This window comes from Paramisgurnus dabryanus, chromosome 3 (assembly GCF_030506205.2).
Source record: "Paramisgurnus dabryanus chromosome 3, PD_genome_1.1, whole genome shotgun sequence".
Taxonomy (NCBI): Eukaryota; Metazoa; Chordata; class Actinopteri; order Cypriniformes; family Cobitidae; genus Paramisgurnus; species Paramisgurnus dabryanus.
The window spans coordinates 22,311,685-22,328,143 of record NC_133339.1 but is presented as its reverse complement, the minus strand read 5'-3'; the positions used below and the strand labels follow the sequence as shown (position 1 = coordinate 22,328,143).

At 34.9% G+C, this 16,459-nt stretch overlaps 2 protein-coding genes across 2 annotated transcripts; both read right to left on the bottom strand.

The window, feature by feature from the left end:
• Positions 1-7,279: 7,279 nt before the first annotated feature.
• Positions 7,280-9,933, bottom strand: LOC135768305 (migration and invasion enhancer 1). The gene is made up of 4 exons (XM_073814146.1): positions 9,757-9,933; positions 9,062-9,159; positions 8,649-8,725; positions 7,280-8,313 (listed from the first exon to the last, which is right to left on the bottom strand). The coding sequence occupies exons 1-4, from the start codon at positions 9,783-9,785 to the stop codon at positions 8,233-8,235; spliced, it is 285 nt and encodes a 94-aa protein (XP_073670247.1). The 5' UTR covers positions 9,786-9,933; the 3' UTR covers positions 7,280-8,232.
• Positions 9,934-11,842: 1,909 nt separating this feature from the next.
• Positions 11,843-13,701, bottom strand: selenow2a (selenoprotein W, 2a). Its single transcript, XM_065252681.2, has 4 exons — positions 13,561-13,701; positions 12,752-12,849; positions 12,578-12,654; positions 11,843-12,483 (listed from the first exon to the last, which is right to left on the bottom strand). Exons 1-4 carry the CDS (start codon positions 13,587-13,589, stop codon positions 12,400-12,402), a joined length of 288 nt encoding a protein of 95 aa, XP_065108753.1. The 5' UTR covers positions 13,590-13,701; the 3' UTR covers positions 11,843-12,399.
• Positions 13,702-16,459: the final 2,758 nt, after the last annotated feature.

The following is a 16,459-nucleotide window of genomic DNA, read 5'->3' as shown; positions in this document are numbered from 1 at the left end:
CACTCCCAAACTACTACTATAACCATAATGACAATTAGCAATGTGAATTGTGGTCTTGCTAGTTTTGGTTAGAGCATGAACATAAAAGGTACAACACTTATGGCACCCCTTAAAAAATTGTTAGGCCTACACTAGACCTCTCATTATTAGAATGAGTGAAACTGAGGTAACATTTATTATGAAGCTCAACACATCAGCAGTGCAAAATAATCAGTCAAACAGCATCTTGCTTTCTGACGTCAAGTTGTGTAGATGTTAGGGATTCCCTTTACGTTAAAATATAGCAGACAGCCCTTCAGTAGTGGTTGGGGGTTTCCCCCCCTTCATGGCCCTCTCATAAGTTTGATATCTGCTGAGTCACGGAAACACTGACGCATGTCAGCCAATGAGAGCTCATTTTACAATTTCATATCATCACATGTGTTACCTTTCATAAAGAAAACAATCTGTTGTGTGTCTTTTAGATTCTTACATTTTCCAAGATTCTGTAAATAGACCTTCATCTCCTTTAAGGTTGAAGTCATTCTTAGCAGACAGTGCCATTGTGTCTTCATGACTAGAAAATGAAATGATAAAGTTAGATTTTTAAAGCAGTTCATCAATACAAAAACTTATTTTTATTTGTAATACTTCTAAATGCTTAATGTTTCCTTTATATATTTCTTTATTATGGTTTCATAAAGAAACTTTAACATCCGAAGAACCTTTCTGTTGCAGAAAAGGTTCCTTGTTGAGGAGAAACGGTTCTTCAGACTATTAATGGTAAGAAAGAAATGGTTCTTTTAATAATTTTTGACTGAATGGTTCATTGGAGAAGCAAAATGGTTTTTCTATGGCATCACGGTGAAGAACTCTTTGGGAAGCCTTAATTTTTTTGTAAACACAGACTGTTTCTTTATCCCCTCATGTTTTCCCCTCACAGTACATATCAGTATTTTAAATACAGTTGCACTTTTGTTGGGCTCAGCAAGGTCAAAATTCAATTGCCCGATTTCACAGACAAGGCTTAAGGCTCCAAGACTAAAATGAATGTTTGAGGTGTCTTAACTGAAAATAACTTGCCATGACATATCTTAAAATATGTGAGCGTCATTGTTTTGACCTTAAGATGCACACCAGTAAAGGCATTTTTTAAAAATTGACTTAAATATGCTCATTTGAGGCATAGTCCTGGCTTAAGCTAAGCCTTGTCTATGAAACCAGGCCAATATCTTTTAGGAAGAAAATCACAGTGTATATAAGATTTTAGCATCTGTACTAAGTTTGAAGTTCGATTTGAAGAAATAAACTTTTTCCAATGAAATGAAAAGTACAAATCTCTCATTGACAGTAAAAAAGTCAAAGTCACAATCTTATGCAATCTTACACTGAGATACAATATTATCAGCAGACATAAACCATGCATTTTATACAATATCTTATAACAGAATAGAAATAAACAGTAAATAAAAATGTATTTAAAGGCATCAAAAATGTTCACTGCACTCTAAAAATACTGGGATATTTTTAGGGTCAAAAAGGGAAGAGCCTGCTGAGTTGAAAATTTAAACCATGCTGGTTTGTTTCATCCCAAAATGCTGGGTTACTTTAACCCATTGCTGGGGAGAGCAGGGGCGAAAGTACCATTTGTTTTAGACAAAGATATATTTTGGCTGTGGTCAATAACTCATAAGTGTGGTCTATCAATACCAGGTGGAATTTTGTAAAAATGTAAAACGACTTTAGTTCACTTTAAACATAAGTAGTGAATTGTTACTTTCGACCCCACCTGCAGGGACGAAAGAAACACACAGGTGGGTCAAAAGTAACACAACAAAACAAGATAGATTTTTGTGTTAGACATGATTTTATTAAATATACATGACTATGACCTCATTAATATGTAACTGCAAACATATTTTGTAATTTATCTTTGTAAAAAAAGATGAAGTACATTTTCATTTAAAATTTCAGTTTTATCAAATGTTTCAAAAGCAAATTTAAATTGTTGAGAATAAAAAACACTATGAAACTTAAATTAAATAAAATTAGAATAATATAAATTTTCAACATATACAACAGTATTAGCGGCGGGACAAAAGTAACAAGTGTTACTTTTGTCCCGACAGATCTCTTCACATTTAAACACGATTTACTTTTTTTTTTTTTTAACTCAGAGAAGTGAAACTTCAGGATGTGTTAGGTCACTAAATAACCTGTAGATTGATCAGTACTTTAACACAAGAAAAGAAAAACACATATATTTGTCAGGTCTGTCAATTGTTTGTGTGCTAAAGACGCTGTCATAGTTTGGGATGCAAATGTTATTGGGGCTCGGAGAGAATTGCTTTGTTACTTTAATCCCACGTTACTTTAGACCCGGTTCTCCCCTATAATTTTTTTTTGGGTTAACTGTGACCCAGCTTTTGGGTTTGCCCCTTTTTGACCCAACGCTGGGTTGAAAATAACTAAGGGCCAGTTTCCCGGACAGACCTTATCCTAGTCCCAGAGTAAAATGCATATTTGAGCTGAATTCACTTAAAAACACCTTTTGCTGACATTTTTTAACATATACCAGTGCCATTGTATTGTCTCAAGATGCACACTTGTATAGTTTTATTGTTTGTAAAACTACTTAAATGTCTATGACTAAGTCCTGGATTAATCTAAACCCTGTCCGTCCGTGAAATGCCCTCAAGAAGTTTAAAATCTTTTGTAATTTTATGTCACTCCTATAGGAACACAAACATTTTGACTCATTTCATGACCTGAAGAGGGGATGTGGCGTTTAAATTCCTCAGTGTGTGAAACAAAATTACAAAAAATTGTGATCTTTGAGTGCCCATTATAGTGAAAATTAATGCAATTAAAAACATTTTATAAACCACAATAAATTCAAAACATTTTATAGGAAGCAAAAGCGTAGTGTAAAAGACTTCTTTGGATCACATAAAGGCAAAGATAGTCTTTTTTATGAATGTTAATAATAAACCTGACAGATCACCTGAAACATGAAGATGGTGGTAGCCCAGTGGTCCAGTTTCCTGGGGTTCCATCAGTAAGCATGATGGTTCATTCCCAAGTGCCAAAGATCCAGAAAACACTTCTGACATTGTCCTGGCCTATTATCACTGTGCCCTTGATAAACACAGGCTGCTTCTGTCCTTGCAATTATTAGGCTGTTGTAGTAAAAATGTATCTGTACATATAGTATGGTAAAACACAGGACAAAGACCTTAAGTGAAGAAACTGATGTTGAGATTGCAGGGACACAGTACAGTACACACCAACATGATGCATAATAATGTTAATAACGTTTTATAAAAACATCTAAGAATCCATAAGTGCACACCAGTATGCTAGATTGTTTATGTGGATTTCCACCTGTCGATATAGGCAATGATTACATTCTTTTGGCACACACAACTGGTATCAGCAGTCCTATGGCTATAGAGATCTTATGTCAGGATAATGAAAGTTCATTAATGAGTCTTGTAGCAATGAGACCTAATAAGAGAGGAAAAGCCGAGGGTGGCTTGGACCTGTGAGCAGTAAATGAACCCACGTGCTATTTTGCAAAACCGCTGAACAAATTTTATAGGGAAACTGGACTCTTCTTTAGAGACAGTCTATTTGTTTGTGTATCTGACTGCTAAAACAGATTTTTTTGAACTTGTGGATTAATACCTCAAACTTAAAACATTATAACATTTGGGGGTAGTTTTTCAGACAGGGCTTATCCTAGTCCCAGACTTAAATGCATGTTCGAGCTGCCTTAATTTAAAAACATATAGCACAAATCTATTTTTTTCATATATCAAGTGCCATTGTTTTGTCTCAAGATGCATACCAGTAACGTTTTAAATGGAAATAATAAAATGTGGTATGATTGATAAAAAAAAATATTTTAAAAATTATGCTGAAGAAAGGTAAAGTGGGACAGTATGGAATATTGACAAAACCAATATGCTTTCACATTTTCAAATTTAAAATAAAATTCAAGATTTTATTTTCCACACACAGTTATATCACTTCTAGTGAAATAAAATCTGGACAACCCTATAGGCCAGTGGTTCTTGACTTTTCTTACTTCAAGGCACCCCTATTGGTCATAACAATATTTGAATGACAAACAATAAAACAATAAGAAATCTGTGATTTTGATTTTGTTTGTTTCTGCTTATTTTAATACTTGTTTTTCTTATTTGTAATCATTTTGAGACATTTAGGCCTCCTTGGAAATTTGTTGAGGTCTCCTGTGGTCCTCAGCTCCCTGGAAAAGAAACAATAGACTATGCAAAATATTTAAAATATAAGATCAAACTAAAATATAAGATAAAAGTATAAAACTATCATTTAAAAATTATAAAAGTAAATATTTATAGCTAAACAATTTATAGCTAAACAATAAAAAAAAATTAGGCTCAGGAGTGTGAAGTAATGAAACATAAATATGTAACTGGGTATTATTACAGCTTTCAGATTCGATATCAGCAGTCCTATAAACTATAACATTTATTTGAGTTTTAACACATTAAAATGTCCATTCTCATTTTCATACTCCTCCATTTATTATCTTGAGAGTCTCTTTGTTGTTTCCATTAACAAACCTTAGACTAATGTTTGTGTGACACTGTTCTCCAGCGCTCATATTATAGCACACATATTACATTGTACAACACACTGTATGTAGGTGTGTCCCTCCTGCAGTCTCTGGTATTTTATGATAAAACACAGCGACTTGAATGCTCAATGATAACCATGCCAGCATGAAGGACACACATAGACTATCACTAGCTGCTTTAAGGGCGTTCACACAACTGTAGTTTTTAAACTTACATGGCAGTGTTGGAAACTCTTTATTGAACTGGTTGTAGTCACATATCTTTTTTTTAGTTAAACATGTAAGCAGCACTATCACAAAGTTAGTGATTCAATCATTATAGGCCTAGTCTGTATACTGTTTGAGTATATTCAATGATATATACAATCTCTTATTTTCTACCCAGGATTGGATTAAAAAAGGATGAACACAGCAGTTGGGTTGACCCAACAATGAGTTAAAACAAACTAACATTTTAAGTTGAAACAACCCAGCATAAGTTTAATTAAAACCCCACCCCTTTTTGACCCAATGCTGGGTTGAAAATAACTCTATATTTAAGGGTGATATACATAATAATAATAATAAAATTGATTTCTAACTTAGTGTTTTTGTCTTGATTTATAGTAAAAACATCTAAACATTCTTTACAACCCCAAAACAGAAAAAGTTGGGACATAGTAGAAATTGTGAGTAAAAAAGGAATGGAATAATTTACAAATCTCATAAACTTATATTTTATTCACAGTAGAATATAGATAACATATCAAATGTTGAAAGTAGGATATTTTGAAATGTCATGCCAAATATTGGCTCATTTTGGATTTCATGAGAGCTACACATTCCAAAAAAGTTGGGACAGGTAGCAATAAGAGGCCAGAATAGTTAAATGTGCATATAAAGGAACAGCTGGAGGAGGACCAATGTTTAGGAATATGAATGTTATCCCATTCTTGTCTTAAACAGGCTTCTAGTTGCTCAACTGTCTTAGGTCTTCTTTGTCGCATCTTTCGCTTTATGATGCACCAAATCTTTTCTTTGGGTGAAAGATCTGGACTGCAGGCTGACCATTTCAGTACTCAGATCCTTCTTCTATGCAGTCTTGATGTTGTAATTGATGCACTATGTGGTCTGGCATTGTCATGTTGGAAAATGCAAGGTCTTCCCTGAAAGAGACGACGTCTGAATGGGATCATATGTATCTAGAACTTGGATAAACCTTTCAGCATTGATGGTGCCTTTCCAGATGTGTAAGCTGCCCATGCCACACGTACTCATGCAACCCCAAACCATCAGAGATGCAGGTTTCTAAAATGAGCGCTAATAACAACTTGAGTTGTCATTGTCCTCTTTAGTCCGGATGAAATGGCATCCCAGTTTTTCAAAAAGAACTTCAAATTGTGATTCGTTGGACCACAGAACAGTTTTCCACTTTGCCAAAGTCCATTTTAAATGAGCCTCGCCCAGGGAAAACGCCTGCGCTTCTGGATCATGTTTAGATATGGCGTCTTTTTTGACCTACAGAGTTTTAGCTGGCAACAGCGAATGACATGGTGGATTGTGTTCACTGACAATGTGTTCTGGAAGTATTCCTGAGCCCATGTTATGATTTCCATTACAGTAGCATTCCTGTATGTGATGCAGTGCTGTCTTAGGGCCCGAAGATCACGGGCATCCGGTATGGTTTTCCGGTCTTGACCCTTACGCACAGAGATTGTTCCAGATTCTCTGAATCTTTGGATGATATTATGCACTGTAGATGATGATAACTTCAATCTCATTGCATTTTTTCTCTGAGAAGCTCAGAAAACTATTTTTCGCTGCAGCATTGGGGGAATTGGTGATTCTCTGCCCATCTTGACCTCTGAGAGACACTGCCACTCTGTGAGGCTCTTTTTATACCCAATCATGTTGCCAATTGACCTAATAAGTTGCAAATTGGTCTTTCAACTGTTCCTTATATGTACATTAAAATTTTCTGGCCTCTTATTGCTACCTGTCCCAACTTTTTTTGGAATGTGTAGCTCTCATGAGATCCAAAATGTGCCAATATTTGGCATGACATTTCAAAATATCTTACTTTCAACATTTGATATGTTATCTATATTCTACTGTGAATAAAATATAAGCTTATGAGATTTGTAAATTATTCCATTCCTTTTTTACTCACAATTTCTACTGTGTCCCAACTTTTTCTGTTTTGGTGTTGTACATTTAGCTATTTGAGAAGATAAATGACCTAAATATTAACTTTTGTTTGATCAACTGTCAAAGAGTTTACTTGAAACTAAAAATATGTCTGCCAATGGGGTATTAATAAATTAATTAAGAATTAAGTTTTACCGAATTAAGTAATTTAAGTTAACTTCATTTAGAAATTGTCAGCACTTAAAGTTTCACTCTTAATTTTATTGCATGAACGTAATAACAAGTTGTCGAATTGAAGTGCCCTCTAGTGGTGGTAAATAGGTTTACAATGTGAAAGCCTGTGAGAGTTTAAGCCACTAGATAGTTTAACAAACTTATAATAAACCCTAATATAACCATATTTCATTATGTTTTGCGCAAATGTTTTTGTACATTTGCTATGATGTCTACAGACATTTAACACCTGTTCAATGTAGGAGACAAAATAAACAACCATCAACCTTTAATAACCCATAAAAATATAAAAAAGAAATTTTCAGTAACTAAATATTTTATTATATAACATTTATTTTTGTTCTACACAGATCACAGGAAGGGCATCTAAAATAATTAGCCAATATTTTATTATATTCAATATTAAATTAACAAATTAATTTCAGTGAATCAATTAAGCGTTTTACTACATTTATTTTCATATAGAAATAATTTTAATAATATATGACCCTGGACCACAAAACCATGTCATAAGTAGCACGAGTATATTTTTAGTAATAGCCAATATATTGTATGACTCAAAATATAAAAATCATTAGCATATTAAGTACAGATCATGTTCCATGAAGATATTTTGTAAATTTCCTAACAATCAAAAATGATTTATCATTCATAATATGTGATGCTGATGACTTAATTTGGACAAATTTTTGAGAAAGACAATGTTTCAATATTTAGATTTTTTTTGCAGCCCTATATTCCAGATTTTCAATGTTGGCCAAATATGTCCAAACCATATTAATGGGAAGCTTATTTATTCAAGCAAGCTTATACAGATAGATCTACATTTTTAAATTATTGACCCTTATGACTGGTTTGTGGTCCAGGGTCACATATTGTTAATAATATTAATTTAAATAACTTTTTTTTTTTAATAAGTTTTGATATTCTATTAAAACAATGGCGTTAACTTCAAGCTGCATGACCTATAGGCCTATAAGAATAAGACTATGTGCTTGATCTTATGAAAAAGGAGAATAAATATTCTGCTAGGATAAAATAATAGTTTATTCTCTTCACTGTCTACTTTATTGCTCTATCTCAGCTTAAGAGTTTTCTGGACTTTAGTCTCATACCATAACGTGAATTTTGAGCTATGGCAATCATTTACGTCCAACAAACTCAGTGTGAAGTAGAATGCAAAAGAAGACAGCTGAAGCTCTTCAAAACAAATCAGAGGTCAGACCTCATCTCAGATGAGATGACTATGGTGATCTAAGGTCCAGGCATTACATGATGATGCACTCTTTACGTTTTCTGGTAATCTTCTCAGGCTTGCCATCTACAGCTTCATTGATGGCCTCCATGATCTACAGGGATCAAGCCATGAAAATGAATGAAAATAATATGGAAGCTATGATGAAAATTAATTCTGATTGTAATTTCAAACCCTTATTATTTAAATGGACAGGAACAAGCTAACTTGTTTCGAAAGTCACTTGCTAATTTCAGATAGTCAGCTAACTTCTGCCATGCTTAACCATTGAATATGACTACCCATCAACCACATATCCTTCCCGCCTAGCCCCTCCCAACACATTGATTATCATAATGAGACATGAGAATAACTTACAAAATAAGCGGCCACACATCACCACCAAACAAACAAAAACAAAATAGTTTGGGCCTGTATATTAATACTTACATCTTCTTCATAAGGAAAACCACCCGTTTCTAACTTTGAAAAGACCAGATGATCATTCATTACCACCTCATAACTCCCTTTAGGAAAAAGAATAAGAAAGGTTTTTTGTTAATAAGTACCAACAGGAAAAATACTGTAGTTTGGAATGCACTAAAGGGCTATATTGTAATTACTTAACTTTGTAAATGTAATAGAGAATTCTCTTGTATTAAACACAGTAAATTGATAACTAATAATATAGTGCACTTTACTAGCCTAAGGTTCAAAAACATTACAATATCTAGGAATTTTATAGTATGCCCTACTCGTACATTTGTATAAATCAACATTGCATTAGTAAATCAAGCATAGCAGATGTGTTGGAGTAAATTACGAGCAAAAATAAAAGGTCTGAATGACACGATGTATTTCACCTCTTCTTCCCACAGAGCCAGACACCACCGCATCAGGAAACTTGGCGTTGATTTTTCGCTTCATTTCCTGGAAGCGGGGTGCGTAGCCTCATGCGCCGCTGGTGGGTTACAACACAATTTTAGTTTTAAACAACTGATTCATAGTCATTTCTATTGTGATGATACACAAGTGGTTTCTCCGGTTTCTCCACCTTATCATATGATCATAGATACACCATTTATAGCCTATACGGTGAGTTTCAAATCATATAGTTTTCTGCATTTTTAGCATGTTGGCCTGATATGCATTATGTTGCCAGCTTACTAGATTTTGTGACGCACCCATAATTTTATTAAAAGCAACTTTCGAAATTAAAACAGCAGTATAAATAAACATTATAATAATAGATTTTATAACATCCCACATTTACTGTGTAGGCTATACTTTCATATTTACTATAGTAAAATTGACCCTTGCCATAGTAAATTTTAAAGTAGGTATCAGCTTATTTAATACAGTTAATCAATTTACTTAATACTATAGAATAGGCTAGAGTTTACATTAACACAGTGTAATATTACTGTTACATAATAAAGTAGCCTATTTAGCCTCCAATTGACTGAAGTAAATACTAATGTATGCTAAAGTATTTTTTCGTGTCGTCTAAAACACATCCTTGTTAAAACCACATAGACTTGATAATTAAAGATCTTACCAGTACTCTACTTTTATCTCCACCACCATGACTCGCGTGTACAGATCTTAAGCTGCGTTTGTTAAATGGTTACCTGGTTGCACGCTGCGACTCAAAACTACTCATAAACAACTTAACCACCTAGGACATCATCGGTGTCAGGTGAGCTGCACCCTTCACCTACAACACCCACACCAACAATGACACTGCATTGTTTACCTGTAGATATCCAATGACATTTAAACGGAGGCATTTATCATTCAAAGGGACTAGAAATGTCAAAGAAATAATGTAAATAAATATGATATCTTACATAATTACATCAAAGTACATAACAACGTCTGCTTTAATTACGTTATTAAGGAAATGGTGGTCAATATAAAGTAAGGCTTTATATTTATGGTAAGCGTTTACATTTTGCATTTACCAGTTCATAAAATGGGGTGGTTTCCCGGACAGGACTATAGCTTCAGTTTAATTAGGAAATATAACTAGTTTTAACAAACATGCCTTCCTAAAACATTATTTGTGTGCATTTTGAGGCAAATCAAATGGCACTGATGTATTTTAAGATTATCAGTGCAAGTTGTTTTCAGTTTGGACAGCCCTTACATTTATTTTAGTCTAGGACTAGTCTAATCCCTGTACAGGAAACCGCCCTAATATGTGATAATGGACCACTTGCCATAAGTGAGGGGAAAATGAATTTCCAAGTTAAACAAAATATCCTACTGGATATAATGTCAGGGTGGCTGTCTGCCAGTTGTTGATGCAGCAGGACTTAAGCATTAAAGTAAATCCAGCACAGACTGGCTTAAGAAAAACAAAATGCACTATTTGGAGTGGCCTAGCCAAAGCCCAGACCTTAAACTCACAGAGATGTTGTGGACCTCAGACTTGTTCGAGTGGTTTTGTGAAGGGGAATGGGCGAAAATTCCTTCTGACTGATGTGCAGGTCTGATTCAGAACTACTGAAAGAGCTTGCTTAAAGGCGGGGTGCATGATCTCTGAAAGCCAATGTTGATATTTGAAATCACCTGAACAGAAATGCCCCTACCCCAATTGAATATGGACCTTCTTTTGATAGACCCCACACATACGCAACCCAGGAAACGGTGCCGGTTAGTACCGACAAGTGTGTTTTGGTACTTGGCCCGACTTCAACAAGCTTTTAAATCCAAGGAGAGGGAGGTCTCTGCAGAACAAAAAGAGGCGTTTACCAATTTTGGGGGTTGTTTTTAAACTGAAATAGGTGTTAAAAAATAATCATATATGGCTTTTCAGGGCTTCCTTTCTTTTTTGATTAGATTGTTAAAACCCTTAATCCCAGTTTGAAAACGCCCCAAAATCACGAAACGTCCGTTTTTTGTTCCACAGAGACCTATACTTCAATCCCAGTGTTCACTTACATTTTCCTCCAGCATTGTGAATGTTTAATAGGTGTTTCCATAAAATACACAATATATATATATGTATATGTGTGTGTGTGTGGGTGTGTGTACCAATATGAGACACTAGAAAACATAACTATATCCAAACAATGTAGTGAAACTGTAGTTTTTCCATGTTAATCTATTTTTACAACCATCAAACCATACTTTCAAACATTTCTGAAGTCAGGAAAAAAACAGAATAAAGTCCATGTATTTTATTTAAACTCAAGTTAAAAAAGTAAATAACTTAAACAATTATGTTCATCCAATAGGAAGCTAAATAGCGCTATGCCCTCCATCATTAGCAGCTAACAGAAATTCACATTTCACTGCATTTAACAACACTAACATCGAATATTTTTTAAATAAAATCATTATTACCTAAAGTCTATGATAATGCCTTTTAATCATTTCAAATCTTTGTGAGAGATTGTATAATAACAGACATACCAAACTTAAAAACTTTGATAAATGTAGTTGCTTTTTACAACTACCATCAACTTAAATTAAAACACAGATTTCATTATCTGTATATGTCTAATGTGTCATAATAAAAGTCTTTAAAAAGATTTCATATAGCAACAAAAACACGCTAACCCTAGGGCAGTGACTGTATGATAAAAACATGCTTAAACAAGTTATTTGGTTAGTTTACCCAACCAATAAAATGCCTAGAAGTTACAATCACCTAAGAAATTTATGTTAGCATAACAGGGAGGGGAAACCTACAGTAAGTGACACTTAAAAAACGTTTGCACCCCAAATGTAATATTATTTAATGATATTAATTTAATGATAATTTAGTTTTGATTCATTCCCTTCTTCCAATCATTGTTTTAGTATACTGGGGGCATTACATACATATTTTGAATTGTACTCTTTATTTTCAATCCCAAAACAAAAAGCAATAAACAACAAGCAGAAAAACAGTAACTTCCGTAGGCAATGTGGCTTTATAAAAATAATAACCCTTTCATTGGCTCCATCCTCAAAGTCCCTCATCTATCTCCTACTGCTTAAAGACTGCATGGACTGCAGGCCTCATACGATAACTACTGACTTTATAGTTACAATAATCATTTACGTCCAACAACCAGGCAGGAGGAGTGAAGAGGAGGGATCATTTAGGGATCCCGCACCAGACCTTCCAAAGTCTTACATCTTAGACCTTCCCTAACTTGTCCTAAGGTGCTGATATAGTTACGGGAGCCAAACAGAAAGAGCATACACATTACAGGATGACACAAGGAGGCTGACTCTTGGTGATCTTCTCCAATGGCTGGCCATCACATGCTCTTTGGATAGCAGCCATTATCTTGAAGATGAGAAAAATAAGAGATGCATACATGAACAATCAATACACTGTGATAGTACGCAACAGGGAGGTAGCAACTAAGAAGTTTACTCACATCATCCTCATAGGGGAATCCACTGGTTTCTAACTTTGAGAAGATCAGTTGTCCATTGATCTCAATCTCAAAGCTCCCTGAAAGAGAAAGGCATATATTACTGTATTTTGCTATAGGCAGCCTTTCCTCATATGTATTTGCATTTGATATGTATATTTTGCATTTGAAATGTACCCTGTCGGCCTACGAAGCCCGTCACGTCCGCATCAGTGAACTCAGCAGTGACAACCCGCCTGAGCTCCTGATAGCGGGGCTCGTACCCTCATCCACCACTGTAGCAAGAGAAGGCATAAGTTAACAATAATGACACCACAGTCTCCGCATATCTGTGTGTTTTTGGAGCTTTTAAGGTACCTTATAAAAATATTAAAATGTAGAGAATTTTTATATAAAACTGTTTGTGTTCAGCTAAAGAAAGTAAATCATATACGTCTGGGATGGCATTGAATATGAGAGTAAACTATTCCTTTAAGAAAGTAAAAATGTTATACATGTGAAGTATGCAAAACGTTTGCAAAGTGTGATCATTATCACTAGAGATAACAATCATCAGCTAATGCAGTGTATAAGGCAGTGTAACAAAACTTTCTGACACTAGTTAATACCCAAGATCGACATTAATGAATCCTTAACAATCACAGTACACTTGTTACAGATAAATCCCACAATTACAAAAATCAAGGAAAAGAGCAAAACATTTAAGATTTAAACTAGATCCTTAAAGTACTTTCCCATCAAATTAAGTCAATTGTTAAATATATAATACAGTCTTTCACTATAGCTATCTACTCATCTATCTATAGACAAAGGAGCTAAACATGTTGTGATGACATAGGTAGGTAGCATAGTACTTAGCAATCATGCTTGAGCTGGTATACCGGGTCGATCACAGTCACAGATACATTTTTACCACATGAAAATTGCTTTACAAATACACAACATTGTGGACAATTTATAAAGACATCTAGCTTGAAAGAACTTACCAGTATTCAACTTTTATTTGCACACCCATGTCTGCCTGCCAGTGTAGCTCGCTGCGTCACTATGCACTGTGCTTTAATTCACTTCCTCGTTTCCTTTAGGCGGAGCTGCCGTAAATATAAACATCAAGCGCCCCCTATCAACTGAAGGAGGAATTACAGAAACCAAAAGTGAGCCACTTTTTGCCACACGATGGCAGCATATAACTACACATTTAATCGCTTTTGTCCAAACTTCTTATGAGAGTTTGTGACGTACATTATTTTTTCAAGTTTTATTGTAAATACATAATGCTATTTTAACAACAAAGCCAAATCACGGTAATTTCTTATTTAATTCACAGTCTTATTTTTTTCTAGTTATTTTCTAATTCAAAAAAGCAAATGAGACAAAGTTATTATCCAATTTGTTAATCAATTGCATTTTTGCAAAGCAATTTACAGTGCATTTAAAGTACATTTTAATTAGTATGTGTATTAGTATGTCTCTGCTCACACGAAAAAATACTGTAGCCTAATTTACTCAACTTTAAAGGAAAACACCACCAATATTTTACTATGTTCTTACCTGAACTTAGATGAATGGATACATACCCGTATTACCGAGCACCTAAGGTGACATTGGAGTAAAAAAATCTAAAGTTTAGTTTCATGTGCTCACGCAAAACCTTCATGTGCAGAATTTTTTTTGAAGTTTAGTTTCAGGTGCTCGCGTGAAACTATCGCGTGCTCGTGTGAAACTTTCGCTTTGAGTATGCGAAAATAAACTTTAAAAAAAATTCTGCACATGAAGGTTTCGCGTGAGCACATGAAAGTTTCGCGTGAGCACATGAAAGTTTCACATGAGCACATGAAACTAAACTTTATTTAATTTTTGTCCCCTTAGGGGCTCCGTACTATATCAATGTGTGCACTTTTAATCTTTGTATAGCGCCTTGTGAATGTGTTCGCATTTAGCCTAGCCCCATTCATTCCTATGGCTCAAAACAAAAGTTTTATTTTGTCCCACCATACTTACTCGTGTAACTGCTCATGTAACAGTCTTTAAATAGGGAAAACATGGAAGTGTTTGGTGGCTTCTAAATCTATCCGTTTAAAGCCATAGGAATGAATGGGTCTAGGCTAAATGCTAACACATTTAAGAAGAGCTGTACAAAGATTAAAAGTGCAATTTACCACAGCTTGCTATAGTAAATATTAAAATATACCAGATCATTTACAAGTTTATTAATTTACTATAGATGATACTCCAGAATATGTAGTAATTGGTATAATGTACTATAGTATACTGCAATTTACCACAGCTTAATATAGTAAATATTAAAATATACCACAGTAGTTACAATAGTATATCAATTCACTATAGTTAATACTACATAGCATCATATTAATAAAGTGTAATTAATAATTACTATAGTAAACTACAATTTACTAATAAACTCTATGTATACAACAGTATTTCATATATGCATTTAAAAAAATTCATTTGTTCAGCTTCTAACTTGTTTAGGCAGGCTTAGAGACCTGGTATCCACCTAATTGTAGTTTTGGATATAATTTTATGGCTGTTGTAATAACCCATAATCCATATTTTTTACACTGTCATATGTATTTGATCATTTCTTCTATGGTATAATCTACTCATTTGGCCTGGAGGAATGAGGGCCATTAATATAATTGTGCCCAAGGTCCTCTAAGTTTAAATATCCCTACCCTAAACTTATATAATTATGTACTACAAGCAAAAAGTCTGAGATAGGTCAAAGACACGAGAGGGACGTATGATTGCATTAGATCTCATATAGGTACCATTTCATTTGGCTCTGTCACTGGCTGTGTAAAAATATAACAGGCTAAAGCTTTTGATTAGACCCCAATTGTATTTAAGATTGAACACGGCTCGCATCTACCGATGACTCACAGCTGAAGTCATTTTCACAGAACAGTTGACTGATTTGCTGTGTCATTTGTTATTAAGCGCCAGGTGGGTTTGAAACGAGACGCAGTGATTGTGAGCCGCATTACACCATTATGGGCTCATTATGATGAGGTCACATAAGACTTACGATTGACACCGAACCGCAATGCTTTTGACAGAGTACAAGATAAGTCTGAAAGAGAAGCTAAGCTTTGTGTTTCTCGCTTCTGCCTGTATTTATGTTATTATGACTTTAAAGACGTGCAGCGAGGGCCCCATACTCATCCTCATTACAATTAAGAGATGTAATATCCAAATAACAGGAAACGATATCACATACACATAAGAAGTCCAATAAATGGGACGTCACTTTAAAAAAAAAACGAAATCCCCTCCAAAATGACTTCAACATAATGTCTAATAGTTGTGATTACTGAAGGACTCTACACGTGGGATTCTTAATGGTAAATTTAAGAATCAAATTTCACTCGCAATCACTTGTCAGCTCTCAGCAGTTTCCTATAATTATCACTGTTGGGTCATCAGAAAATATATACCGCTCGGCAAGAAACAAATGAAATAGACTCTCTCACAGTCTCTCCTTCCCTCCATCCAGCGGAGAAGTGAAAACCATTCCAGCCCACATCCATCTCCATTAGTGTAACGCCGTAAAGCAGCTCAGACAACTACTCCCCCCGCACACACCCCACCCCTCCCTCAAGATCACATTTCTCTCACCACTGTTTTTCCAGGTGGAGAGAGAGAAAGAGAACGAGGGATGATTTAGACCCCTGGCAAAAAGAGTCATCCATTCTTAGCTTCCTGTCTGCTCTTCTATGCCACAACCCACAGGGGAGGAACTCCTCAAAGGCCCAGCTCCCTTTATAACTACAGAAATAATGTGAGAACGAGTGAAAGTACTGCCGTCTCCTGTCTCATACGTGCCCCTTAAACCTGCTGGTGTGGTCTTGAAGACATAGACTT